This window comes from Pistacia vera, unplaced genomic scaffold, assembly GCF_008641045.1.
Source record: "Pistacia vera cultivar Batoury unplaced genomic scaffold, PisVer_v2 Contig133, whole genome shotgun sequence".
NCBI classification, from domain to species: Eukaryota; Viridiplantae; Streptophyta; class Magnoliopsida; order Sapindales; family Anacardiaceae; genus Pistacia; species Pistacia vera.
This window is the reverse complement of record NW_022195391.1, coordinates 610,180-637,069: the sequence shown is the minus strand read 5'-3', so window position 1 is coordinate 637,069 and position 26,890 is coordinate 610,180. Positions and strand designations below refer to the sequence as shown.

Here is a 26,890-nt window from a genome sequence, read left to right as displayed (position 1 = left end):
GCTCCGAACCTTACTAGTGCTAGCCTGATCTTCAGCCACCAACTTGCGCCTAAAGCATCAGTTGAAAATTCCAATATATCCCCACATCATAGGCCAAATCTCGGAGATCGTCCAGCCACATTCACAGCCGTCTGTCAGTTGTTCTCTCTGCATCGTGGAGCAAGCTTCAATCATCTTCAACGTTTTTTCCACTTTTTTAGCTTTGAATCGACCCCCTCCCGACGTGCAAAATTCAGCAACTCCCTTGATGCCAGTGTCGAACAGCACCTGAAGGAACGCAGACAGAAAGGCGCTCCCACAGGCATGGTTTCGTCCTTGAAGAAGAAACAATAACTAAGGATTCACACAGAGATTACTATAGAACAAGCAAGAGATCGAGATTTTTTCTCTGATTCTATGGAAGGCAGTGTGATGGTTCGAAAGAGATAATAAAAAAAGGTCAAAACGTTGAAATTCTAGAGTATGCGTAGCTTCCACTCACAATAATAAAGTTGATACAGACCATTACTGACTAGTTTTGCTGGCATTTCTTTTATTATTATTTTATGATTTTTAATATTTTTAATTGCTTCCAGGATTGCTGAAATGAAGCCTTAAATGTATTGGTTTGGCGGTTAGTACATAGCCATGTTGGGCTTGGGTTTCCCTATGTGAGGGTGGCCCAATATTGAGAGAGAGCCCAATTAACTTATAATCCGACTTGAAAGAAGTTATATTTGGTGTATATGCCATCGCTGATTCCATTATTTATCTGTTAGTGTCACATGAAATGGAATCATCGTAAAATAAATCAAGGAAACTCTTTGAAAAGTAGTATGATTGAATTTCTATAAAGTTTTGTACAACATTAAAGCATGTTCAGAAGATGTTATCTTCATTATTTTGATGTTATCTTGTCAATGTATCATCCATTTAAAGTTGGCATATATTAATCCTCTTGCGAAGGCAGAAGTATGTGCAAATCTATACCAAGGCCATGGCTAGTAACACCCAAACTTCTTGCAAACCACCCTTCAGGTTCACCGTGTTGAATGAAGGCGAGCTCTGCAAAGTCCGGCATCCTCCTTTGCTTTCGCATTCGTACAATTGATCTCCGGAATTGCACTTTTAGAAGAAGTCTAAACCATAGTACATGAAGGACAAGTACTTCAACCACTGCATAAATTTTGGTATGTGCTGCAATCAAAACATGTTAATTTCAGTCCTGAAAATGGATTTACCACTAAATTGGCAATACTTCATGTCCTCACTGGTCCCGGAATCAGTCTTAAGAATTCGTCTATGCCTCAATGGAATTCTTTTGAGTTTCGTATAAGCAAGAACGTGTAGTTAAAATGGTCTATTTAATTACAAGACTCGAGACTTGTACCTGGACATAGTAGCCTCCTGTGAGAAGAAAAAAGCATTAGTATCAAAGAAGCAATCATTCCAGTCTCTTAATACTCAAAACTGCAGCTCCAAAAGCTCTCCTGCCCCCTAATGAAAGCAAGAAAAATCATTCAATCTCAAACCTCATCGAAAAAGATTCGGATTCAGTTGACTTACTTGGTAGTGACAGCTATCAGAAGTACAGCAAGCAGTGTCAGGAAGAAGCAGGGAAACTGTTCTTTGAAGCCAGCCATGAAGTATACAATAACCATGAACAATGTAGGATAGAAAACATGTGCCACCATGTCACACAGAGTGCTGCAGGCATAATATACGCTTAATCTGTACATATCTGCTTTCCTTTCTTTCACCAAATAAACCTTTTCAAATGGAAACACATAGACTGCTCCAATATCGATGAAGATGTCCAGAAAATGCATATGTAGAACAATAGACCAACCTGCAGTTGAATCAAAGTGTGAGGATTTAGTTTAAGTTTCAGTGAGTATTGTGAAATGTTGCGGTTATGGAGAATTACTTGGTCTCTGAGCTGAGCCTCGGTTGCAGTGCTGGATTTCCACCAAAGAAGGCCCAACAAGACAGCAATTCCTAGAGCTTGAACCAGTCTTAGCTTGTCAAAGTAATCTCTACACCTTCTCTGAATGTTCTCTTGTAAATTATAATGAACTGTTCCCACCAGGACAGTGTCCAGTCTTTCTAACTTGGACCGCCACTTGAAGATGCTCCGGTGCTTTCGTGTTTCGATGATCTTTCCTTCTCTTTTGGCTCTATTTGAGTTTTGTATTTGAGTTGCAGATACTAAAACCATATGAAAAGAAAATATGAGAGGGAAAAACAGTAATAGAAATTAAATGCTAGGTAGATAAAAATATAAAGTGATGATTGTTACTTTGATTACAGCCTTCAGCATCAGAAGCTCTTTAGATGCCATTAACCCTTCAGGGACACTAATGTCATTCACCTGTCCTGTTGCTAAATCTAGCAAGAACTCTGCAGGATTCATTGCTATTTCTGGGATGAAGCTCAAAGATGAAAAATAGTCCATAGACTCTCTAGCCTTCCCATAGTACACAGGATAGCCTTCTGATATTAGCAGAAGTTTATCGAACATGTGAAACATTCTGCTTGATGGCTGGTGGATGGTTATGATTACTGTCCTCCCTGCCTATCAACCATTAAACAGTATATTTAAAAATTAAGAATTGTTGCCTAAAAGTTAGCAACTCTTTCGGACTGAATTGAGAATATACAGACATCAACACCTGAGAATTCGTATATTATACGAAATGGCACCGAGCACCAATTTAGCTTGGATACCTGAGCAATTTTTTCAAGAATTTGAAGCAGTTTGTTAGCAGAGGTGGAATCAAGCCCTGACGTTGGTTCATCAAGCAACAATAAGGAAGGATCAACTAGAATTTCATAGCCAATACTGGTTCTTTTTCTTTCTCCTCCAGATACTCCCTTAACAAAACCTCCTCCGACTCTTGTATGACGACATCTATAGTTGATTGTTTAGCGAAAATTATCAATTGAGACCACATAAAAGTTCACATTCACAGGCATTTTAATTGTATTTTTCCACAGTCCATACCTTTCAAGGCCCAGTTCCTTCACAATCATCTCAACTCTAGCATATTTTTGTTGCCTGGTCATGGTCCGTGGAAGCCTCAAAAAGGCTGCAAACACTAAAGTTTCTTCCACAGTTAACTGTGGGAATAAAATGTCATCTTGTGTCACAAATCCAATCCTGCAAAAAAAGAAAATTTTACAAAATCATATATGCCATGGAGCAAGATGTACAAAAGCTTCTTTTTGAGTTGGCCAACCTTCTCTTGAGAGCTGGATTATAAGGGATGTCGTTAAAAGTTATTTTCCCTTTAACATTTTCTGTTAACCTTCCTCCAATGATCTTCAACAAGGTTGTTTTCCCACTTCCTGAAGGACCCATCAAGGCCAGGATTTCACCAGGGCCAATGCTTCCTGTAATGCCCTTCAGGATATGCTTGTAATCTTTCTCCAAGCTCAGCTGTGAGGCCGCCTTTGACACCACTGCCTTCACTGCATTTACAGAGGAAGCTTGTCTATTTTTCACCTTGAGCTCCACATCTTCAAACTGCATCATCATTATATATGTAATATAATCAGTTTGTTTCTCCTTGAGATGTCTGCATTATTATTATTTTTTAAATTAAGCTTTAACTACCTTGAGAAATATAGGAAGAGGGTGATCTTTATCAATACTCGAGGTTGCGTCCTCGATGTTAATCTCAGAGTACCTGTTTCTAATGTAAGCTTGGGACATGAACTCACTGTTGTGACCAAAACCATGGCTGCCTGCAGTCTGCATAGACCCCATTGTTTCAATCTCATCTTCTCTTCCAACTTCCATATTGCTCTCAAGCTATACTTACCAAAAAGAAAAAATGGTTGAGAAATGTAGACAATGTTATGGAAGTTTAATCCAATGGGCAAATGCAAGTGAATCAACTGTGACAAACCAAAAGCCTGCCTATATATGAAGGGGAAGAGTAATGGTGGGTAAGCCACATGCTTTCCATGGCTGAATTTTGGAATATATTTTTAAGCCTTTGGTTTTAGTTCTTACATACCCTTTTAACCATTTCTCAACAAAAATGTATTAAATTCAGTCTGAAAATGGATTTACCACTCAAATTGGCAATACTCATGTCCTCACTGGTCCCGGAATCAGTCTTAAGAATTCGTCTGCCTCAATGGATTCTTTTGAGTTTCGTATAACAGCAAGAATGGTAGTTAAAATGGTCTATTTAATTACAAAACTCGAGACTTGTACGGACATAGTAGCCTCCTGTGAGAAGAAAGCAGCATTAGTATCAAAGAAGCAATCATTCCAGCTCTCTATACTCAAAACTGCCGCTCCAAATAGCTCTCCTGCCCCCTAATGAAAGCAAGAAAAATCATTCAATCAAACCTCATCGAAAGATTCGGATTCAGTTGACTACTTGGCTAGTGACAGCTATCAGAAGTACAGAAGCCGTGTCAGGAAGAGCAGGGAACTGTTCTTTTGAAGCCAGCATGAAGTATACAATCCATGAACAATGTAGGATAGAAAACATGTGCCACCATGTCCACAGAGTGCTGACGGCATATTACTTAATCTGTCTATCTGCTTTCCTTTCTTTCACCAAATCCTTTTCATGGAACACAGCTGCTCCAATATCGATGAAGATGGCCAAAATGCATATGTAGAACAATAGACCAACCTGCATTGAATCAAGTGTGAGGATTTAGTTGAAGTTTCAGTAATTGTGAATGTTGCTGGTTATGGGGAATTACTTGGTCTTGAGTGAGCCTCGGTTGCAGTGCTGGATTTCCACCAAGAAGGGCCAACAAGCAGCAATTCCTAGAGCTGAACCAGTCTGCTTGTCAAAGTACTATTACACCTTTCTCTGAATGTTCTTTGTAAATTATAAGAACTGTTCCCACCAGGCGTGTCCAGTCTTTCTTACTTGGGCCGCCACTTGAAGATGCTCCGGTGCTTTCGTGTTTCGATGATTCTCTTCCTCTCTTTGGCTCTATTTGAGTTTTGTATTTGAGTTGCAGATACTAAAACCTATGAAAAGAAATTATGAGAGGAGAAAAACAGTAATAGAAATAAAATGCTAGTAGATAAAAATAAAGTGATGATTGTTACTTTGATTACAGCCCTCTCAGCATCAGAGCTCTTAGATGCCATAACCTGATTCATCTTGGACCCCATGCTAACATTGAACTTAATAGCAACTGGGCTCCAAGTTTGGAAGTAAGCAGGGATGAAGCTCCGAACCTTACTAGTGCTAGCCTGATCTTCAGCCACCAACTTGCGCCCTAAAGCATCAGTTGCAAATTCATCCAATATATCCTCCACATCATAGGCCAAATCTCGGAGATCGTCCAGCCACATCTTCACAGCCCCGTCTGTCAGTTGCTTCTCCTCTGCATCGTGGAGCACTGCTTCAATCATCTTCAACGTTTTTTTCCACTTTTTTAGCTTTGAATCGACCCCCTCCCGACGTGCAAAATTCAGCAACTCCCTTGATGCCAGTCTGTCGAACAGCACCTGAAGGAACGCAGACAGAAAGAGCTCTCCCACAGGCATGGTTTCGTCCTTGAAGAAGAACAATAACTAAGGATTATCACACAGAGATTACTATAGAACAAGCAAGAGATCGAGATTTTTTCTCTGATTCTATGGAAGGCAGTGTGAATGGTTCGAAAGAGAATAATAAAAAAAGGTACAAAACGTTGATAATTCTAGAGTATGCGTAGCTTCCACTCCACAATAATAAAGTTGATACAGACCATTACTGACTAGTTTTGCTGGCATTTCTTTTATTATTATTATTATGATTTTTAATATTTTTAATTGCTTCCAGGATTTGCTGAAATGAAGCCTTAAATTGTATTGGGTTTGGCGGTTAGTACATAGCACTGTTGGGCTTGGGTTTCCCTCATGTGAGGGTGGCCCAATAATTGAGAGAGAGCCCAATTTAACTTATAATCCGACTTGAAAGAAGTTATATTTTGTTGGTTCATTATAGCCATCGCTGATTCCATTATTTATCTGTTAGTGTCACATGAAATGGAATCATCGTAAACTATAATCAAGGAAAACTCTTTGAAAAGTAGTATGATTGAATTTCTATAAAGTTTTGTACAACATTAAAGCATGTTCAAGAAGATGTTATCTTCATTATTTTGATGTTATCTTGTCAATGTATCATCCATTTAAAGTTGGCATATATTAATCCTCTTGCGAAGGCAGAAGTATGTGCAAATTCTATATCCCAGGGTCATGGCTAGTAACACCCAAACTTCTTGCAAACCACCCTTCAGGTTCACCGTGTTGAATGAAGGCGAGCTCTGCAAAGTCCGGCATCCTCCTTTGCTTTCGCATTCGTACAATTGATCTCCGGTATATTGCACTTTTAGAAGAAGTCTAAATCCATAGTACATGAAGGGCAAGTACTTCAACCACTGCATAAATTTTGGTATGGGAACATGACAAATACAAACATGATAATTTCAAAAGATCCGAAAATGGATTTCATCACATTGCTACGTATGTCTACTGTCAGAATCAGTCAAGAATTCGTCTAGCAGGAATTTTTTGAGTTTGATACGCAAGAATGGGGTAGTCTTATAATAAGACTCGACGACGGCTATAGCCTCCTGTGATACGAAACACATCGAAAGAAGCAATCATTCCAGCTCTCTTAATACTCAAAACTGCAGCTCCAATAGCTCTCCTGCCCTAATGAAAGCAAAGAAAAATCATTCAATCTCAAACTCATCGAAAAAGATTCGGATTCAGTTGACTATTGGCTAGTGACACTATCAGAAGTAAGAAGCAGTGTCAGGAAGAGCAGGGAACTGTTCTTTGAAGCCAGCCATGAAGTATACAATAACCATGAACAATGTAGGATAGAAAACATGTGCCACCATGTCACACAGAGTGCTGCAGGCATAATATACGCTTAATCTGTACTATCTGCTTTCCTTTCTTTCACCAATAAACCTTTTCAAATGGAAACACATAGACTGCTCCAATATCGATGAAGATGTCCAGAAAATGCATATGTAGAAACAATAGACCAACCTGCCGTTGAATCAAAGTGTGAGGATTTAGTTTTAAGTTTCAGTGAGTATTGTGAAATGTTGCGGTTATGGAGAATTACTTGGTCTCTGAGCTGAGCCTCGGTTGCAGTGCTGGATTTCCACCAAAGAAGGCCCAACAAGACAGCAATTCCTAGAGCTTGAACCAGTCTTAGCTTGTCAAAGTAACTCTACACCTTTCTCTGAATGTTCTTTGTAAATTATAATGAACTGTTCCCACCAGGACAGTGTCCAGTCTTTCTTAACTTGGACCGCCACTTGAAGATGCTCCGGTGCTTTCGTGTTTCGATGATTCTCTTCCTTCTCTTTTGGCCTATTTGAGTTTTTGATTTGAGTTGCAGATACTAAAACCATATGAAAAGAATTAGAGAGGAGAAAAACAGTAAAGAAATTAAACTGCTAGGTAGATAAAAATAAAAGTGTGATTGTTACTTTGATTACAGCCCTCTCAGCATCAGAAGCTCCTTAGATGCCATTAACCCTTCAGGGACACTAATGTCATTCACCTGTCCTGTTGCTAAATCTAGCAAGAACTCTGCAGGATTCATTGCTTTCTGGGATGAAGCTCAAAGATGAAAAATAGTCCATAGACTCTCTAGCCTTCCCATAGTACACAGGATAGCCTTCTGATATGCAGAAGTTTATCGAACATGTGAAACATTCTGCTTGAGGCGGTGGATGGTTATGATTACTGTCCTCCTGCCTATCAACCATTAAACATATCTTTAAAAATTAAGAATTGTTGCCTAAAAGTTAGCAACTCTTTCGGACTGAATGAGATATACAGACATCAACACCTGAGAATCGTATATTATACGAAATGGCACCGAGACACAATTTAGCTGGAACCGAGCAATTTTTTCAGAATTTGAAGCAGTTTGTTAGCAGAGGTGGAATCAAGCCCTGACGTTGGTTCATCAAGCAACAATAAGGAAGGATCAACTAGAATTTCATAGCCAATAATGGTTCTTTTTCTTCTCCTCCAGATAATCCCTAACAAACCTCCTCCGACTCTTGTATGACGACATCTATAGTTGATTGTTTAGCGAAAATTATCAATTGAGACCACATAAAAATTCACATTACAGGCATTTTAACTGTATTTTTCCACAGTCCATACCTTTCCAGGCCCAGTTCCTTCACAATCATCTCAACTCTAGCATATTTTTGTTGCCTGGTCATGGTCCGTGGAAGCCTCAAAAAGGCTGCAAACACTAAAGTTTCTTCACAGTTAACTGTGGGAATAAATATCATTCTGTGTCACAAATCCAATCCTGCAAAAAAGAAAATTTTACAAAATCAATATGGCATGGAGCAAGATGTACAAAAGCTTCTTTGAGTTGGCCAACCTTCTCTTGAGAGCTGGATTATAAGGATGTCAAAAAGTTATTTTCCCTAACATTTCTGGTAACCTTCCTCCAATGCTCTCAACAAGGTTGTTTTCCACATTCCTGAAGGACCCATCAAGGCCAGGATTTCACCAGGGCCAATGCTTCCTGTAATGCCCTTCAGGATATGCTGTAATCCTTCTAGCACGAGCCACAGCCTGCCACCTTTCACTGCATTTACAAGAGAAGTTGTCTATTTTTTCACCTGAGCTCCACATCTTCAAACTGCATCATCATGATATATGTAATATAATCAGTTTGTTTCTCCTTCAGACGTCTGCATTATTTTTTTTTTCAAATTAAGATTTAACTACCTTGAGAAATATAGGAGAGGGTGGTTTTATCGATACTCAAGGTCGCGTCCTCGATGTTAATCTCAGAGGACTGTTTCTAATGTAAGCTTGGGACATGAACTCACTGTGTGACCAAAACCATGGCTGCCTGCAGTCTGCATAGACCCCATTGTTTCAATTCCTCTTCTCTTCCAACTTCCATATTGCTCTCAAGCTATACTTACCAAAAGAAAAAATGGTTGAGAATGTAGACAATGTTATGGAAGTTTAATCCAATGGGCAAATGCAAGTGAATCAACTGTGACAAACCAGAAAGCTTGCCTATATATGAAGGGGAAGAGTAATGGTGGTATAGCCACATGCTTTCCATGGCTGAATTTTGGAATATATTTTAAGCTTGGTTTTAGTTCTTACATACCCTTTTAACCATTTTGACTGCCTTATGAACATGCCAAGAATATGCTGGTGTGCTGTTTAAAATTATGAACCGATAACATTATTGAAACTATAATATAACAATATTTAAAAATATTATTTCAGCAGAATTATTTTACACATTTGCTTTATTCATATTTTTCTTTTTGCAGAAGTGAATCAAAAAATTTAGTGAGGAATTACTTTTTTAGTGGAACTTTGTTAAAAAAAAAAAAAAAGAAATATAGAATTTAGCCACCTTTTCCTCATCTTAAATACGACAGCGTTTAGGATACTCAATCCCCATTTCCAAAACGACGGCGTTTAGGATACTACAAATACGCGAAGTGAACACCGCAAAACAGAAAAACAGAAAAACAAGCAAAACACAACGGCGAGGGAAATGGAGGAGGAATCGGAGAGTCCTTCGTTCGCTGCAAACCGGCGGCGTTTCGATCCCAGATAACGTTTTGTCGATCAAAGACCTGACGCCTTCCAGCTAGTTCTATTGCGGACAGTCTCTCAATCTCTTGAACGAAACGTCCTCGTTTGTACTTCTATGCCTGATTCAAGGGCGAGAAGTTCAAGATCTGTACGGAGATATCTCTGGCGATTAAGAACTTGGGTTATATCGGCGATATAAGCTATTACAAGGTAAAAAAAATGAAAAATTTATTGCATTTGGAAATAAAAGATTTCACTTTGCTTTGAAGTTCTAGTTTGACTTGAGAAGAAAAATCATTTCTTTTTGAGTGTCGTGAATAATTTTGTTTGGTTTTTGTTATAAGATTTGTAAATGGGGAATTAATTGCCCCAAAAAAAAAAAAAAAAAAAAAATGGGGATTAATTTAATCATGAGGTTTAGGTTTAGATTGGAAGTGCTTTTTAGAAGTCCTGTAGAAGTGCTTGTGAGTGAAAATCTTTTGCCAGAAGTGTTCTGTTAAGAAAATTGAAAGTGGCTTCCATGATAATTCTATTAAAAGTAGTAATCTCAGTGCTCTTTTTATCCCCTCAAAGTGATTTGTTTTATATCCATTTGAACTCTACACGGTCTGCTATTTGCAGAAAGTGTTGTAAGTAGAAGTCCTTTGGGTAGAAGTCTTCTGTTAAGGAATTTGAAAGTGGTTTTATAATTCTATGAAAATGCACTTCTTAGATGCATTTTTTTCAGAAGTATCTATGAAAGCTTTTATTTCCGAAAGCTTTTAGTCTGAAAAGTGATTTTGTGTATTTCTTTGAACACCAGATAATTGATGTGAAAAGTGTTATGTATTATCGTCGGGTGATGGAACTGAAGCCAAAGAATTACGAAGTTGCTTTTACTTTTTGTTGCTGCATTTCAATAGTGGGGTATTGGAGTTAGTAGTGTCACTTGTGTAGTTGTGTTCTCTTTATGTTGTTCTTTTTTCTTATCTTTGTGAACTTGGATGCCTATGGTATCTTCACAGAGGAACTAGATGATAATTCTTTGTGATGGGACTTTTTTTATCTTTGTTATTTCTTCATCTTGTTGTTGTATTTATTGTTCTGGAACTATGCTTAAAACAGATTATATGTGTTGATTCCGGCAGTTCCTGCATCCATCTGAAGACGACTTGTATAAGTTGATCAGATTCTTGGTGGAGAGGCTTTCTGAATTGCCTAAAGGCATAAAAGTTGCTGAAGTAAAGGAAATTAATGCTAGAAGGAAAATAAACGAGGATAGCATTGAAATCACTTTCAAGGATAGTGAAGGAATAAAATTGGATAATCAGAAAGTTGAGATCAAACTTAAAGAGGACTTATTGAAGAATGAAGTACCAGAGTCAGTCAATTATGGGACTGAAACTGTATCCACCAGTGGGTCTTATAGAGGTGAGTTTATCCCTCCTGAGATGGAGGAAGCAGCTTCAGGTGATGTTTTAAGCTCTGGAGAACAAGATTTCAACCAGATTGAGCCAGCTAATATTCTTTCTCGGACAGACTCAACTGAAGAGCCCAAGAAGTCAAAAGAAGCATCTAGAAATAAAGAAACTGTGATTCTGAGAGATGACAAACTGTTGTCAGCATCTGAACAGAAAGAAACTTCTCTTTCTTCCAAGGTATGTTTATCTAAACTACTATAATATGACTTGGTTATCTCAAGCATAACTATTTGGTCTGCCAATCTATGCTATAAATTCAAATATGAAATGAAGCATCAAAAGGCAGTCAGAAACTTTAATTTGTATAGAGACACATTATCAAAAGATTAAAATGGGAATTCTATGTTCTTTGTGTTTAAAAATTTCATTGCTTGATGTTTGTTGTTTAAATAGATAAGAAATGAGGCAGAAAGTTTACATAATCCAGAAGAGTTTATGGGAGCAGTGATTGCAAAGACCTCAAAATCAAGGAACCTTGAAGAAGAGTTTGATTTGTTAAAGGCAGCAGCAGGAATGGCATTGGATGATTCACATCCTATCGCGTTTTACCTTGAGCAGCTTGATGAACAGATAAATACTAGAAAGTGTAATCTTGTTGAGATAGAGTCACAGTGGTATGTTGGGATTGTCCAATTAATTATTAATAGAGCTTGCTACTGTATACTTGGAAATGGAGTATATACTTGACATCAATGATTTTTCGCAGGGATGAATCTAGAAAATCTTTGGAAGAGAAAAAGAGAAGTCTTGAAGAATCTATTCTTGCGAACGATCCAGAGGCTCAAGAAAAGCTCCAAAAGCTAAGAGAAGTTGAACTGGAATGACAGTCTGTTTTATCTGAAATTCGAAAGAGGTATATTTTCAAAAATAATATGTAATATATGTAAATGTTCACTTTCTTGCTGTTTCATTGTGAGAGAGCTGCTCTATTGGGCTTTCAATCTTTTATAAATTATCTTTACTTATTCATATTCGGATGTCTTTAATTTTGTAGGGAGGATGAATACTCTAAACTCTCTGCAGAGCTTGAGAAGCAGTCCAAAGTGGCATCTAGAAGATCCTACATTGAGCGGGTAAAGGAGATCACAAAGAACAGTAGGAAACAAGATGCAGACATTGAACGAATATTGAAAGAAACTAGGGAGCTCCAGTTAGAGAGTAATTCTATCCAAGAACGTCTTCATCGAACCTATGCTATTGTAGATGAGATGGTTTTCAGGTTTGTATAATGTTAATTATATTATTTCTGAAGTTGCTTTTTTTGTGATAATGTTAATCCGGAACAAATTAATTATTCGAATGTGCATAACAGACTTCACATTTGATATGCAGGGAAGCAAAAAAGGACTCAGTTGGCCGGCAGGCTTATAGACTTCTCACTAGCATACATGGGAGCTTCGAGCAAGTCTCAGAGAAAATCCTGGCCACTGATAGAATACGACGTGAAATCACTGAATACGAAAAGAAGCTAGCAGCCATGGCTTCCCGAAGCTTAAATGTGGACAAACTACAAGCTGATCTCGATGTCATTCTGAAGGAAAATGAGCACCTTGAACAATGTCATAAAGAATATGGTTGGAACCCACTCCAATAACTCAATAATTGGGCTGGACCATAGGTTTTTCATGAGTTTGGGTAGAATTGTTCTTCTTAGAATAGTCAAGCCATGCACAACATGGCAACAAATCCATTTTGTTCTTCATTTGTTGACAATTATTGCTCATCAGATGTATTTTTTTTTTTTTTTAATGACAAATTTGAATTTAATCAGAGTACACATACTCAGAACGTATTGATTTATCAGAAGGGTGCTGTATAAAAGATGTACACATTTTCTTTTTCTCTTTCTTTACTTTTAATTCTCAGAATCTAATGAAACTGGAAACACAGTTCCTCCTTTGGGAAATAGGTCATGTAAGAAATGACAGGTGTATCTCTTTTTCATTGTTTTAGATGTATATGTAAATATAACATGTTGACTGTTGACTTGTGACATATGATAATGTAGTTGGTGCACATGCAAGATTTTCTCTTGTTTTTCCAAACCATAGAATAAACATGGATGATAACATGTCACAAAATGTAAAACCTCATCAGATAGTCAAAATTTCTTACACAATGGTCATTGGAGACTGGCCCAACCTCACTCTGATCATCCAAAGAAGCCATCATACACTCTTTACTTCTCAACTACACCTTAAACAACCCATTAAAACTTTAAAACAGAATACATTCTCCATGACAAACTAAGCTAAGATTCGACTTAGGGTTTTGCCTCAACAGTGCTTACATTCATAAGCTTCAGGTACATAGATCAAGGGTCAGGTAGTGGAGAGAGAAATGTTATACCTTATGACTAAAGAAAAATTTATTTATTTATTGGTGGAAGGAACATCCAATATTCGCTTCAGTGATTGCAGTGGTGGGCGAAGGAGGGCTAGGCAAAACTACTCTTGCCGGGAAAATTTTTAACTACTAAGTGGTGAAGAAGCATTTTGATTGCCAAGCTTGGATCACAGTTGGGAAAGAATACTTGAAGAAAGATTTACCAAGGACAAATTTACAAGAACTTTTAACTTTCAATAGGATCTTTCTTTTACTATTCTATTTACTTCAAATTTTAAGCATTGTTTTACTATTCTCCAGTGGGCAGTAAGTTGAGAATTCAGTCAAGAACACAACTTTGCCAACCAAAATTAGGTGCCCTGTGCAAGAACTGAAAGCACAGTAAATGAAAGAGAGAGAGAGAGAGAGTTGACCGGGCGTCTTGTGGGTGAGCTACCGGCCCATCTCTCACACGCTCAATAGCTTTGAATTCTTTAATATAATCATGCACCTTTGATGTCATTTCTCTCTTTCTTCATACAAACAACAATTCGATGAACAATTCCTATCCCATTTCACATATATATAACAATATCACTCACCATTTCTTTTCTCAGTGACCAAACAAACAATTCATTCTCCCCTTTTCTTTACTATAACCACCATCAACATTTCTACTTAAAAATAAGCGAGTGTTAAAAAAAAAAACAAAAAAAAGATTAAGTAGAGATGGGACGCATACCGTGTTGCGAGAAGGACAATGTGAAAAGAGGGCAATGGACTCCTGAAGAAGACAACAAGCTTTCTGCTTATATTGCCCAACATGGCACCAGCAACTGGCGCCTCATCCCCAAGAATGCTGGTTTGTTTACTCTCTAATTATAAAAGAATTTCTAAAACCAATTGAGAAGCTTGACTAATACGTTGTTTTTTTTATTTTGATATGTTAGGTCTCCAGAGATGTGGGAAGAGCTGCCGGCTGCGCTGGACGAATTACCTTCGTCCTGATCTTAAGCACGGGCAGTTCTCAGACGCGGAAGAACAGGCTATTGTGCAGCTACATTCTGTTGTTGGCAATCGGTATGTCAATGCATATGCATGTTCTAAATGCGAGTATCTAAATGACAGAGAAAACTAAATGATTGATTCGAAAATGTGTAATGCAGATGGGCACTGATTGCAGGTCAGCTACCTGGCCGGACTGATAATGATGTTAAAAATCATTGGAATACCAAGCTGAAAAAGAAGCTTTCAGGCATGGGTATCGATCCGGTTACCCACAAGTCGTTTTCCCACCTGATGGCGGAAATCGCCACCACGCTGGCACCGCCTCAGGTGGCTCATCTTGCGGAAGCAGCCCTCGGCTGCTTCAAAGATGAAATGTTCCACTTGCTAACTAAGAAAAGAATGGACTTCCAGCTCCAACAATCAGCACCAATGAACACTACAGCCACTTACATTACAAGTAAAAATGATGAAAAAGATGACACTATTGAAAAGATCAAGCTAAATCTATCAAGGGCAATACAAGAACCTGAAATGCTACCCTCGAACAAGCCCTGGGACCCTACAGGAGCAATCTCGGCAAATTTTGCCGGAGGCTGCAGCGGTTTCCCTATATCTGTTAATGGATTTCACTACGGCACAACATCATTTGGTAATGATGGAGCTGCATCATCACCATGGAGCCAGAGTATGTGTACTGGAAGTGGAAGCACATGTACAGCCGGAGAACAACAAAGGCGGCTCCATGAAAAGGTTGAAGATGACAATTGCGAGGAGTCCGAAGGTGGAGAAGAAATCAGGAATGGATTCACCATGTACAATACAGATTATGTCTTATGGGATTTACCATCTGATGATCTAATGAATCCTATAGTTTAGGAATGCTTATAAAGCAGAGGCAAGAAGGCAGACTGTGGCTGGCTTTCTCCTTTTGCTCACACAGAGCCATCTCCTCGTGTAATCAAAGTCAACTACTTGGTTTTAGTTATAAACAGTTTAGTAGGTCGCACGTGAGGTGAGGCTCATATACACTTTTATTGCAAACAAAATCTTAAGGGCCACTGACTCAGGTGTGTGAATCTTGAGAGAATTACTTTTTATTCATGTAGTTTTGGTTTACTCCATGAAGGACACTTAGGTTTCAAATATTAGCATTTTGATCCTTTGACTTAAACAAAATTTTGCTGACCATTGATTGTAAGTGAATGTGCCTGAGATTTAGTATATAAAGCTTGGGTCACATAACTAAATAAACATATTTTGGGTAAAGAACCCGTGCATGAAGCCCAAAATAATGAACTTATTTGTTTAAGTTGCGATAATATAGTTTGCACAATACATTTTCAATAATTGTGAACTTGAATGAAGAAACTTGTCTTATCTCAATAAATTAAATGGCTCTTATGCAATAAATTAAGTCTTGACAGTAACATTTGGTAGATTAAACCTATGCATCCAACTTTTTAAATTAATTCGTCTAATTTTAGGACGGCAATTAAAGGAATCTTTTACCTTGTTTCCATGGAACAACACAAGACCTTATGACCATTACCCTGTTAATGTCCATGGACTAAAACATGATGGTAGAAGATTAGAAATAATGACAGAGATAAGCTACAAATAAACAATCAAGTCCTTACGCTTCTAAACTCATCAAGATTTGCAAAGTGAATCACCTGGTTAGTTTCTTCTTTTGTATCTTTAATTGATTGTTTTATTCTTATTATTGAATCGGGTTGCATATTGTTAAAGATAATATAATCGGATTGCATAGAAAGTACAATGGAATTATTCTTCTACCAAATGTAAATTTCATTATTTTCTTCCATCAAAATGTTATTTATGCATAATGCTATTACATTATTATATCTAACTAGAAGATGTAAAAATCCATTTTATTTTATTGTTGTTCACTTTGAATTCAGAAAAAAGCACTGTTTTAATGTTGATTATATACAAATATCTTTAGATTGTATCTTATATTTATGGGGTTTCTGTATCTTCACACAATTGATTGTTATTTTTATTCACGTATTTCAGACATACTTCTTTGCTCCTGTTTTGTCTGCTGATTTGAGATCAGTGCAGTGAGTAACGGAAAAGAGGTGAGATATGGCAGAGTTTGCTGTTTACTCTGTAATACAAATCTTGAGTTCTTTGCTCGTCCAAGAAATCAAGTTGTTGGGAAATGCAAAACAAGGAGTTGAAGACATCAAACGTGAACTGGAGAGCATCAGATCTTTACTCAAGGATGCTGATACAAGAGCTGCACAAGAAGGAGAAACAGGGAGCAGTGAAGGTGTCAAAACTTGGGTGAAACAATTGAGGGAAGAAGCTTTCCGGATTGAAGATGCTATCGATGAGTACACAATGACGGCGGCAAGACTTCCTCATGGCAGAAGTCTCCTTGGTTACATTCATAAATCATGCTACTTAATAAAGATTGTAAAACTGCGACATGAATTCACCACCGAGATTAAAGATATCAAACTATCACTTGCCGAAATACGACGAAGAGGAGAAATCTACAGCTTCAGGTACATAGATCAAGGGTCAGGCAGTGCAGGGACAAATGTTATACCTCATGACTCCAGAGTTGATTCCTTTTTTATTGAAGACGCTGAAGTTGTGGGTATTGAATCTACTAAAGAAAAATTGATTTCTTTATTGGTGGAAGGAACATCCAATATTCGCTTAGTGATTGCAATAGTGGGTGAAGGAGGACTAGGCAAAACCACTCTTGCCGGGAAAGTTTATAACAACGATGCAGTGAAGAAGCATTTTGATTGCCAGGCTTGGATCACAGTTGGGAAAGAATACTTGAAGAAAGATTTACTAAGGACAATTTTACAGGAAATTTACCGTTTAACAGGGTCCACTCTAATGGAGGTAGACAAAATGGAAGAGATGGATTTGATCATGATGTTGAGGGAACACTTAAAGGATAAGTGTTACATGATTGTGTTCGATGACGTGTGGAAAATTGAATTTTGGAGAGACGTAGAGCATGCTTTGCTTGATAACAAAAAGAAAAACAGTAGAGTGATGCTAACGACACGGAATAATGCCATTGCTGAATTCATACCGTTCTCGATAGTTCAAATTCACAAGCTTGAACCCTTGTCTTCAGAGGAGGGATGGAAACTTTTTTGCAGAAAGGCATTTGGCTCTGATGACTCTTGTCCTCCAAACCTGAAAGAATTATCAGCACATATCATTGGAAAATGTGGAGGTCTACCCCTAGCAATTGTTGCGATAGGTGGACTTCTCTCAAGAAAAAACAAGATTGTTTCTGAATGGAGAAATATACTTGATGCTTTGGGCTCAAAATTAAGTAATGATTCCCATTTTAAAGATTGCAACAAAGTTTTATCTGAAGGTTATTATGATCTCCCTCACCATCTCAAATCATGTCTCTTATATTTTGGTGTGTTTCCAGAAGGCTATGAAATTAGATTTGGAAGATTAATTCGCCTCTGGATAGCTGAAGGCTTTGTCCAATGCAACAACCACCTTCCATCTGAGCATGTTGCAGAAGAATACTTGAAAGAACTTATTGATAGAAGCTTGGTTCAAGTTTCAAAGAGAAAAGCTTCTGGACGAGTTGCAAGTTGTAGAGTTCATGATCTGATGTATGAGATCATTTGCAGAAAGATGAAGGAATGTGATTTTTGTCATTTCTTTAATGAAAACAACTTGAGTTATTTTAGTAAAACTCGGCGTATTTCAATACACAAATGCACTAATGGTGTTTTAGAGAGCACAAAAAATTCAAAGATCCGTTCCATTTATCTTTTTAATGTAGACAAATTGCCTGAGTCTTTCATGACTACATTTGTTGCTGATTTCAAGCTTTTAAAGATACTTGATTTTGAAAATGCCCCTTTGGATTGTCTTCCTGATGGAGTCGGAAAGCTCTTCCATTTGCACTACTTAAGTTTGAGAAATACAAAAGTTAAAGAACTTCCCAAGTCCATAGGCATGCTTCTCAACTTAGAGACTCTTGATTTGAAGTGGACTTTTGTGAGTGAGCTCCCAGTTGAGATCAAGAATTTGAAAAAATTGTGTTGTCTAATTGTAAGACGCTGGGACGACAAAGGTCCTTACGGAAGTAAAGCAAAAATACAAGAAGGTTTTGGGGCTTTAACAGAGTTGAAGAAGCTATGGTATGTGCATACAAACACTGAAGTACTTGAAGAGCTTAGGAAACTAAGGCAGATGAGAAAGTTGGCCATTAGGGTCACAAATAGAGATGTGAAGGATTTGTTTGCTATTGTCCAGAATATGGAAAGCCTTGAAGATTTGAGTGTATCAGCGTTTACAAGTGGACAAGTGCCTCTTGATATACAATCCTTGGCTTCTCCTCCTTTATGTCTTCAGCAGTTTCATTTGGGAAGGATATTTATTGAAAGTCTACCAGTTTGGATTTCTAAACTTCAGAATCTAATCCGATTACAATTGGATTTGGTTGGATTTACCAATGATTCCATGACAATCCTTCAAGCTCTGCCTAATTTATTGGTGTTTATTCTCTTTGTAGATGACTGTAGTGAACAATTACATTTCAAAGAAGGTTGGTTTCCAAAGCTCCAATACTTGTATCTCAAGAACTTCAAAGGATTGAAATGCATGATAATAGAGAAAGGTGCAATGTCTAGTCTTACAGACCTGTGGATTGGACCATGCCCATTGTTGAAGGAGATTCCAACTGGAATTGAGCATCTCAATAACCTAAAGATACTTGTATTTCTTATGATGTTGAAGAAGGTTTATTACATGATAAAAAATGAGAACTGGGAGAATGTCACTAAACACATTCCACAAGTACGTGTCACTGTCAGCTATAAAGAGATATCTAGAAGAGAATACTTTTTTTACACTTGTAAAGATTTGTCATCTCTTTCGGCAGAAGATTTTGAGAAGCTTATTGAAGAAAATGAGGCTGAATAACAAGCAGCCTCATCACAGGATCAACAGGTCAGTCTTTTAAAACAAGTAAGCTTTTTGAATAGAGTGTTTCTCTTAAATTCACTTCTTTGCTATTAAATATTAGGTTATGCCTAAAATATGAAGTTTAATTTCTTTCATAATATTTGTTGCATTCTCTAAACCAGGACAATCAGTTATATATACATGGCATCTGTTAGAGAAGAGAAAGTTTTCATCCACATAAATCATCTTTACGGTCAAAGATTATTTCAGTTTTTTTACCAGGAAATAGCACCATATCACTACAAACTTTTTTCTAAAATAATTTAATAGTTGGATTAGCTTATAACAAAGTACATAATTCTAATCTGGTAGTAATTGTAAAATTGCTCTTGATGCTAATTCTAATTAATCATCAATTATCTATGAATTATAAACTCTTTTCGTTACTTAGATTTAACTGACCATTGTTTTTTCTTCTATTGCTCATGGATAGATGAAGAATCTTAGGGCACAAGGACGAACCGCTGAATCATCTTCTCCATTGATAAACACGTATTTTTTTTTTTTTAGTAACCAGGGTCTCTGAGTTAGCTTATGCTATTGCTTTGAATATTTATTTTGAAATGATCAGTATGTAATATCTATTATTTCCTTATTGCTGAGTACTGTCAATCTGTTGTTATTTTCTTTGTCTTGTGGTTGTTTTGTACTTGGTGAATTTTTTTTTTNCAATCCTTCAAGCTCTGCCTAATTTATTGTTGTATATTCTCTTTGTGGATGAATGTAGTGAACAATTGCATTTCAAAGAAGGAAGGTTTCCAAAGCTCCAATACTTGTATCTCGGGAACTTCAAAGGATTGAAATGCATGATGATAGAGAAATGTGCAATGCTTAGTCTTACAGACCTGTGGATTGGACCATGCCCATTGTTGAAGGAGATTCCAACTGGAATTGAGCATCTCAATAACCTAAAGATACTTGTATTTCTTATGATGTTGAAGGAGGTTTATTACATGATAAAAAATGAGAACTGGGAGAATGTCACTAAACACATTCCACAAATACGTGTCACTGTCAGCTATAAAGAGATATCTACAGAATTATAAAATTTCTTCTAGTTGGCAGTAAGTTGAGAGTTGCATTGAGAACACACCTTCTCCAATTAAAAACACTGGTCCCCTGTTTTACCCTGTTTCCATCTAATAAATTGCCCTTAAAGATAATAAGTTATCAGTATGCTGAAAGTTACTAATATATTCACTGATTGTGGATTCAATGATGTATTGATTTCACCGACTATTATTTGTATTGACAAGAAATTATACAAAAAGAAGCAACATTCCGCCTTCTTATACTCACAAACTGCAGCTCCAAATAGCTCTCCTGCCCCCTAATGAAAGCAAGAAAATCATTCATCCCAACCTTATCGAAAAGATTCGATTCGTTGACTTACTTGGCTAGACAGCTATCAGAAGTATAGCAAGCAGTGTCAGAGAAGCAGGAACTGTTCTTTGAAGCCAGCCATGAATATAACAATAACCATGAACAATGTAGGATAGAAAACATGTGCCACCATGTCACACAGAGTGCTGCAGGCATAATATACACTTAATCTGTACATATCTGCTTTCTTTCTTTCACCAATAACCTTTTCAAATGGAAACACATAGACTGCCAAATATCGATGAAGATGTCCAGAAAATGCATATGTAGAATAATAGACCAACCTGCAATTGAATCTAAGTGTTCAGGATTTAGTTGAAGTTTCAGTTAGTATTGTGAAATGTTGCTGGTTGGAGAATTACTTGGTCTCTGAGCTGAGCCTCGGTTGCAGTGCTGGATTTCCACCAAAGAAGGCCACAAGACAGCAATTCCTAGAGCTTGAACCAGTCTTAGCTTGTCCAAGTAATCTCTACACCTTTCTCTGAATGTTCTCTTGTAATTATCATGAACTGTTCCCACCAGGACAGTGTCCAGTCTTTCTTAACTTGGACCGCCACTTGAAGATGCTCCGGTGCTTCGTGTTTCGATGATTCTCTTCCTTCTCTTTTGGCTCTATTTGAGTTTTGTATTGAGTTGCAGATATAAAACCATATGAAAAGAAATTATGAGAGGAAAAACGGTAGTAGAAATTAAACGTTGGTAGTAAAAATAAAAGTGATGATTGTTACTTTGATTACAGCCCTCTCAGCATCGAAGCTCCTTAGATGCCATTAACCCTTCAGGGAGACTAATGTCATTCACCTGTCCTGTTGCTAAATCTAGCAAGAACTCTCGCAGGATTCATTGCTATTTCTGGATGAAGCTCAAAGAAAAATAGTCCATAGACTCTCTAGCCTCCATAGTACACAGGATAGCCTTCTGATATTAGCAGAAGTTTATCGAACATGTGAAACATTCTGCTTGATGGCTGGTGGGATTGTTATGATTACTGTCCTCTGCCTCTATCAACCATTAAACATATCTTTAAAAATTAAGAAATGTTGCCTAAGAGTTAGCAACTCTTTCGGACTGAATTGAGAATATACAGACATCAACCGAGAATTCGTATATTATACGAAATGGCACCGATACCAATTCAGCTTGGATACCTGAGCAATTTTTTCAGAATTTGAAGTAGTTTGTTAGCAGAGGTGGAATAAGCCCTGACGTTGGTTCATCAGCAACAATAAGAAGGATCAACTAGAATTCATAGCCAATACTGGTTTTTTTTTTCTCCTCCAGATACTCCCTTAACAAAACCTCCTCCGACTCGTATGACGACATCTATAGTTGATTGTTTAGCGAAAATTATCATTGAAACCACATAAAAGTTCACATTCACAGGCATTTTAATTGTATTTTTCACAGTCCATACCTTTCAAGGCCCAGTTCCTTCACAATCATCTCAACTCTAGCATATTTTTGTTGCTGGTCAGGTCCGTGGAAGCCTCAAAAAGGCTGCAAACACTAAAGTTTCTTCCACAGTTAACTGTGGGAATAAATGTCATCTTGTGTCACAAATCCATCCTGCAAAAAAAGAAAATTTACAAAATCATATATGCCATGGAGCAAGATGTACAAAGCTTCTTTTGGAGTTGGCCAACCTTCTCTTGAGAGCTGGATTATAAGGGATGTCGTTAAAGTTATTTTGCCCTTTAACTTTTTCTGTTAACCTTCTCCAATGATCTTCAACAAGGTTGTTTTCCCACTTCCTGAAGGACCCATCAAGGCCAGGATTTCACCAGGGCCATGCTTCCGTAATGCCCTTCAGGATTGCTTGTAATCTTTCTCAAGCTCAGCTGTGAGGCCGCCTTTGACACCACTGCCTTCACTGCATTTACAGAGGAAGCTTGTCTATTTTTCACCTTGGCTCCACATCTTCAAACTGCATCATCATTATAATATATATATAATCAGTTTGTTTCTCCTTGAGATGTCTGCATTATTATATTTTTTAAATTAAGCTTAACTACCTTGAGAAATATAGGAGAGGGTGATCTTTATCAATACTCGAGGTTGCGTCCTCGAGTTAATCTCGATGTACTGTTTTAATGTAAGATGGGACATGAACCTACTGTTGTGACCAAAACCATGGCTGCCTGCAGTCCTGCATAGACCCCATTGTTTCAATCTCATCTTCTCTTCCAACTTCCATATTGCTCTCAAGCTATACTTACCAAAAAGAAAAATGGTTGAGAATGTAGACAATGTTATGGAAGTCTCCAATGTGCAATGCAAGTGAATCAACTGTGACAACCAAAGCCTGCCATATATGAGGGGAAGAGTAATGGTGGGGTAACGCACATGCTTTCCATGGCTGCATTTTGGGAATATATTTTTAAGCCTTTGGTTTTAGTTCTTACTACCCTTTTAACCATTTGACTTGCGTTATGAACATGCCAAGAATATGACTGGTGCCGCTATTTAAAATATATTGACCGATAACATATATTTCTCAATCTAAAATGTTTGACACGTTATTTCACAAATATTAATCTATTTTTTTAATTATTTAAGACCCTAAGTTATTTAATTATATTAAATACACCCCCAAAAAAAAGAGTTTAAAACTACCAAACAAACCACCCACCCCAATAACCTGCCAGATTCCGGCAATCACCCGGTGATAGCGGCATATATCATAATAGTCACACAGCCCCGGAAATAGCGCGTAATGTGTAGATCTGCGGAAAGGCCAGATCTGCCGTAACGACGGCCGTCGTTTCCAGCCTTTTCCGGCCATCGCAGCCACAAACAATCCATAGATTTGCCTTTTCCGAAAAAGGCCATAACGACGCGTTACGGCACAGATCTGACCATTCTGTGTCGTAACGAAATTTTTCGGCCAGATTTCGGCGGTGTGTGGTCAGAATCTGGCACCGTAGGTGGTGTGGTGTTTTTTGTCATTTTATATATTTAGGGCCTTTAATTAAATTAGTAACCTAAGGGTCTTTTTATAAATTTTAAAGTTGACCTCGTAATACTCCCCTATCACACAACCCCAATACTATCTCCAAATCCTATCCAAAAATAATAACCAAACGACCCATTGACATTATAATATAAAAATATTAAAAAATATCTGTTATATTTAAATAATTATTTCAGCAAATTATTTACACTTGTGCTCTTATTCATATTTTGCTTTTGCGAAGTGGTATAAAAATTTAGTGAGGAATTATATCTTTTTCAGTGTAAACCTTTTTTTTTTTTTTTTTTTTAAAGAGAAAATAGATTTTGCCTTCTTTTGCTCATCTTCAATACGACAGCGTTTAGGATACTCAATCCCCCCATTCCCAAACGACGGCGTTTAGATATCTACAAAAACGCCACCGTGAACACGCGAACAGAAAACAAAAAACAAGCAAACACAACGGGGGGAAATGGAGGAATCGGAAGAGATCCTGCTAAGTTCGCTGCAAACCGGCGGCGTTTCGATCCCAGATAACGTTTTGTCGATAAAGACCTGACCTTCCAGCTTAGTTCGATCTGCGGACAGTCTCAATCTCTTGAACGAACGTCCTCGATTTGTACTTCTATGCCTGATTCAATGGCGAGAAGTTCAGATCTGTGCGGAGATATCTGCGATTAAGGCTAAACTGGGTTATCGCGATATAAGCTATTACAAGTTAAAAAAAGTTGAAAAATTTATTGCATTTGGAATAAAAAGATTCACTTTGCTTTGAAGTTTTTTAGTTGACTTGAGAGAGAAAAATCATTTTTTTTTGAGTTTGTGGAAGAATTTTGTTTTGGTTTTGGTAAATATTTGTAATGGGAATTAATTGCCCAAAAAAAATATGGGGATTAATTTACTCAGAGGTTAGGTTTAGATGGAAGTGCTTTATAGAGAATATTGTAGAAGTGCTTGTGATTGAAATTCTTTTGCCAGAAGGGTTCTGTAAGAAATGCAAGTGGTTTCCATGATAATCTATGAAAAGTAGTAATCTCAGTCTTTTATCCCCTCGAAGTGATTGTTTATCCATTTGAACTCTACACTGGTCTGCTATTGCAGAAAAGTGTTTGTGAGAGAAGTCCTTTGGGTAGAAGTCTTCTGTTAAGGATTTGAAAGTGGTTTTATTAATTCTATGAAAAAGCACTTCTTAGATGCATTTTTTCAGAAGTATCTATGAAAGCTTTTATTTCCGAAAGCTTTATTGTCTGAAAGGGATTTTGTGTATTTCTTTTGAACACAGATTAATTGATGTGAAAGTGATTATGAGCTTATCGTTGGGTGGATGGAACTGAAGCTGAAGAATTTAGGAAGTTGACTTTTTACTTTTTGTGCTGCATTTCATAGAGTGCTATTTGAAGTTATAGTGTCACTTGTTTGGTAGTTGTGTTCTCTTTATGTTTATTCTTGTTTCTTACTTTGAACTTGGACTCTAGTTTATCTCACTAAGAAACTAGTTGATAATTCTTTGTGATGGGACTTTTTTTCTTTGTAATTTTTCATCTTGTGGATGTGCATCTTATGTTCGGAAAACTATGCTTAAAAGATTATATGTGTTGAGTTCCGGCAGTTCCTGCTCGCTCTGAAGACGACTTGTTATAATTGACAGATTCTTGGTGGAGAGGCTTTCTGAATTGCCTAAAGGCAGAAAAAGTTGCTGAAGTAAAGGACATTAATGCTAGAAGGAAAATAAAACGAGGATACATTTGAAAATCACTTTCAAGGATATGTGAAGGCAATAAAAATTCGGTATCATAAAGTAGATCAAACTTAAAGAGGACTTATTGAAGCATAGAATCCAGAGTCAGTCAAGTTAAATGGTACGAAAATGTGCCACACCACGTGGGTCTTATAGAGGTGAGTTTATCCTCCTTATGAGGAGGAAGCAGCTTCAGGTGATGTTTTAAGCTCGGAGAACAAGATTTCAACCAGATTGAGCCGATCTAATATTCTGTTCCGGACAGACTCAGCATGAAGACTCCAAGAAGTCCAAAAGAAGCATCTGAAATAAAGAAACTGTCGATTCGAGAGATGACAAATGTTTGTCAGCATTGAAACGAAAGAAACTTCTCGTTTTCCAAGGTATGTTTAGATAAACTTACTATAATATGACTGTGATTCAAGCAGACCTATTTGGTTGCAAATCTATGCTATAAATTCAAATCTGAAATGAAGCATAAAAAGGCAGTTCGAAACTTTAATTTGTATAGAGAGGAACATTATCAAAAGATTAAAATGGAATTCTAGGTTCTGGTGTTTAAAAAATTTCATTCGTGATGTTGGTTGTTTAAAATAGATAAGAAGGAGGCAGAAAAGTTGACATTAATCCAGAAGATAGTTTATGGAAGCAGTGATTGGCAGACATCAAAATAAGGAACCTTGAAGGAAGAGGTTTGATTGTAAGGAGGGGGGGCCGCCCCGCAGGAATGGCATTGGATGATTCACATCCTATCGCGTGTTACCTGAGAGTGATGAACAGATTAAATACTAGAAAGGGTAATCTTGTGGATAGGTCACAGTGGTATGTGGGGGATTGTCAATTAATATTAATAGAGCTTGGACTGTCTACTTGGACATGGAGTATATACTGACACAAGATTTTTCGCCAGGATGAATCTAGAAAATGCTTTGGAAGAGAAAAAGAGAAGTCTTGAAGAATCTTTCTTGCGAACGATCCAGAGGCTCAAGAAAAGTTCCAAAAGTACTAAAGAGAAGTTGAATGGAAGGACAGTCTGTTGTTCTGAAATTCAAAAGGAATCTTTCAAAATCAGAGGACTATTGTAAAGGTTCACTTCTTGCTGTTTCGGTGTGAGGGGAGTCTATGGCTTTAACTCTTTATAAAGATTATCTTACTATCTATTCGGAGTCTTTGAATTTGTAGGGAATGAATACTCTAAACTCTCTGCAGAGGCTTGAGAAGCAGCCACAAAGTGGATCTAAGAGATCACATTGAGCGGGTAAAGGGATCACAAAGAACAGTAGGAAACAAGCATGCAGTACATTGACGAAATTGAAAGAAAATGGGAGCTCAGGTAGAGAGTTAATTCTGATCCAAGAACCGTCTTCACGAACACTATGCTATTGTAGTGAGATGGTTTCAGGTTTGTATAATGTTAATTATATTATTTCTGAAGTTGCTTTTGTTGTGATAATGTTTATCCGGATCGAATT

At 37.4% G+C, this 26,890-nt stretch overlaps 3 protein-coding genes and 3 pseudogenes across 3 annotated transcripts; 3 read left to right on the top strand and 3 right to left on the bottom strand.

The window, feature by feature from the left end:
• Positions 1-912: 912 nt before the first annotated feature.
• LOC116122370 lies at positions 913-3,781 on the bottom strand (annotated as a pseudogene).
• A 2,357-nt stretch (positions 3,782-6,138) lies between these two features.
• Positions 6,139-8,877, bottom strand: LOC116122254 (annotated as a pseudogene).
• A 1,797-nt stretch (positions 8,878-10,674) lies between these two features.
• Positions 10,675-12,945, top strand: LOC116122336 (coiled-coil domain-containing protein 22 homolog). Its single transcript, XM_031408198.1, is given in 5 exon segments — positions 10,675-11,202; positions 11,419-11,639; positions 11,732-11,878; positions 12,020-12,244; positions 12,358-12,945. Coding segments are annotated over 5 exon segments (1,383 nt in total). The 3' UTR covers positions 12,620-12,945.
• A 1,134-nt stretch (positions 12,946-14,079) lies between these two features.
• On the top strand, positions 14,080-15,234 carry LOC116122375 (transcription factor MYB80-like). The gene is made up of 3 exons (XM_031408235.1): positions 14,080-14,212; positions 14,301-14,430; positions 14,517-15,234. The coding sequence occupies exons 1-3, from the start codon at positions 14,080-14,082 to the stop codon at positions 15,232-15,234; spliced, it is 981 nt and encodes a 326-aa protein (XP_031264095.1).
• A 1,233-nt stretch (positions 15,235-16,467) lies between these two features.
• On the top strand, positions 16,468-19,305 carry LOC116122302 (disease resistance protein RPM1-like). Its single transcript, XM_031408165.1, has one exon. It carries the CDS (start codon positions 16,468-16,470, stop codon positions 19,303-19,305), a length of 2,838 nt encoding a protein of 945 aa, XP_031264025.1.
• Positions 19,306-20,744: 1,439 nt separating this feature from the next.
• Positions 20,745-22,924, bottom strand: LOC116122301 (annotated as a pseudogene).
• Positions 22,925-26,890: the final 3,966 nt, after the last annotated feature.

Excerpts from the sequence above, each read along its gene's own strand:
- LOC116122302 (XM_031408165.1), top strand. The coding sequence starts at position 16,468 with ATGGCAGAGTTTGCTGTTTACTCTGTAATACAAATCTTGAGTTCTTTG.
- LOC116122375 (XM_031408235.1), top strand. The coding sequence starts at position 14,080 with ATGGGACGCATACCGTGTTGCGAGAAGGACAATGTGAAAAGAGGGCAA. Across the intron at positions 14,213-14,300 it reads CCTCATCCCCAAGAATGCTG|GTCTCCAGAGATGTGGGAAG; the intron begins GTTTGTTTACTC and ends TTGATATGTTAG. Across the intron at positions 14,431-14,516 it reads CATTCTGTTGTTGGCAATCG|ATGGGCACTGATTGCAGGTC; the intron begins GTATGTCAATGC and ends TGTGTAATGCAG.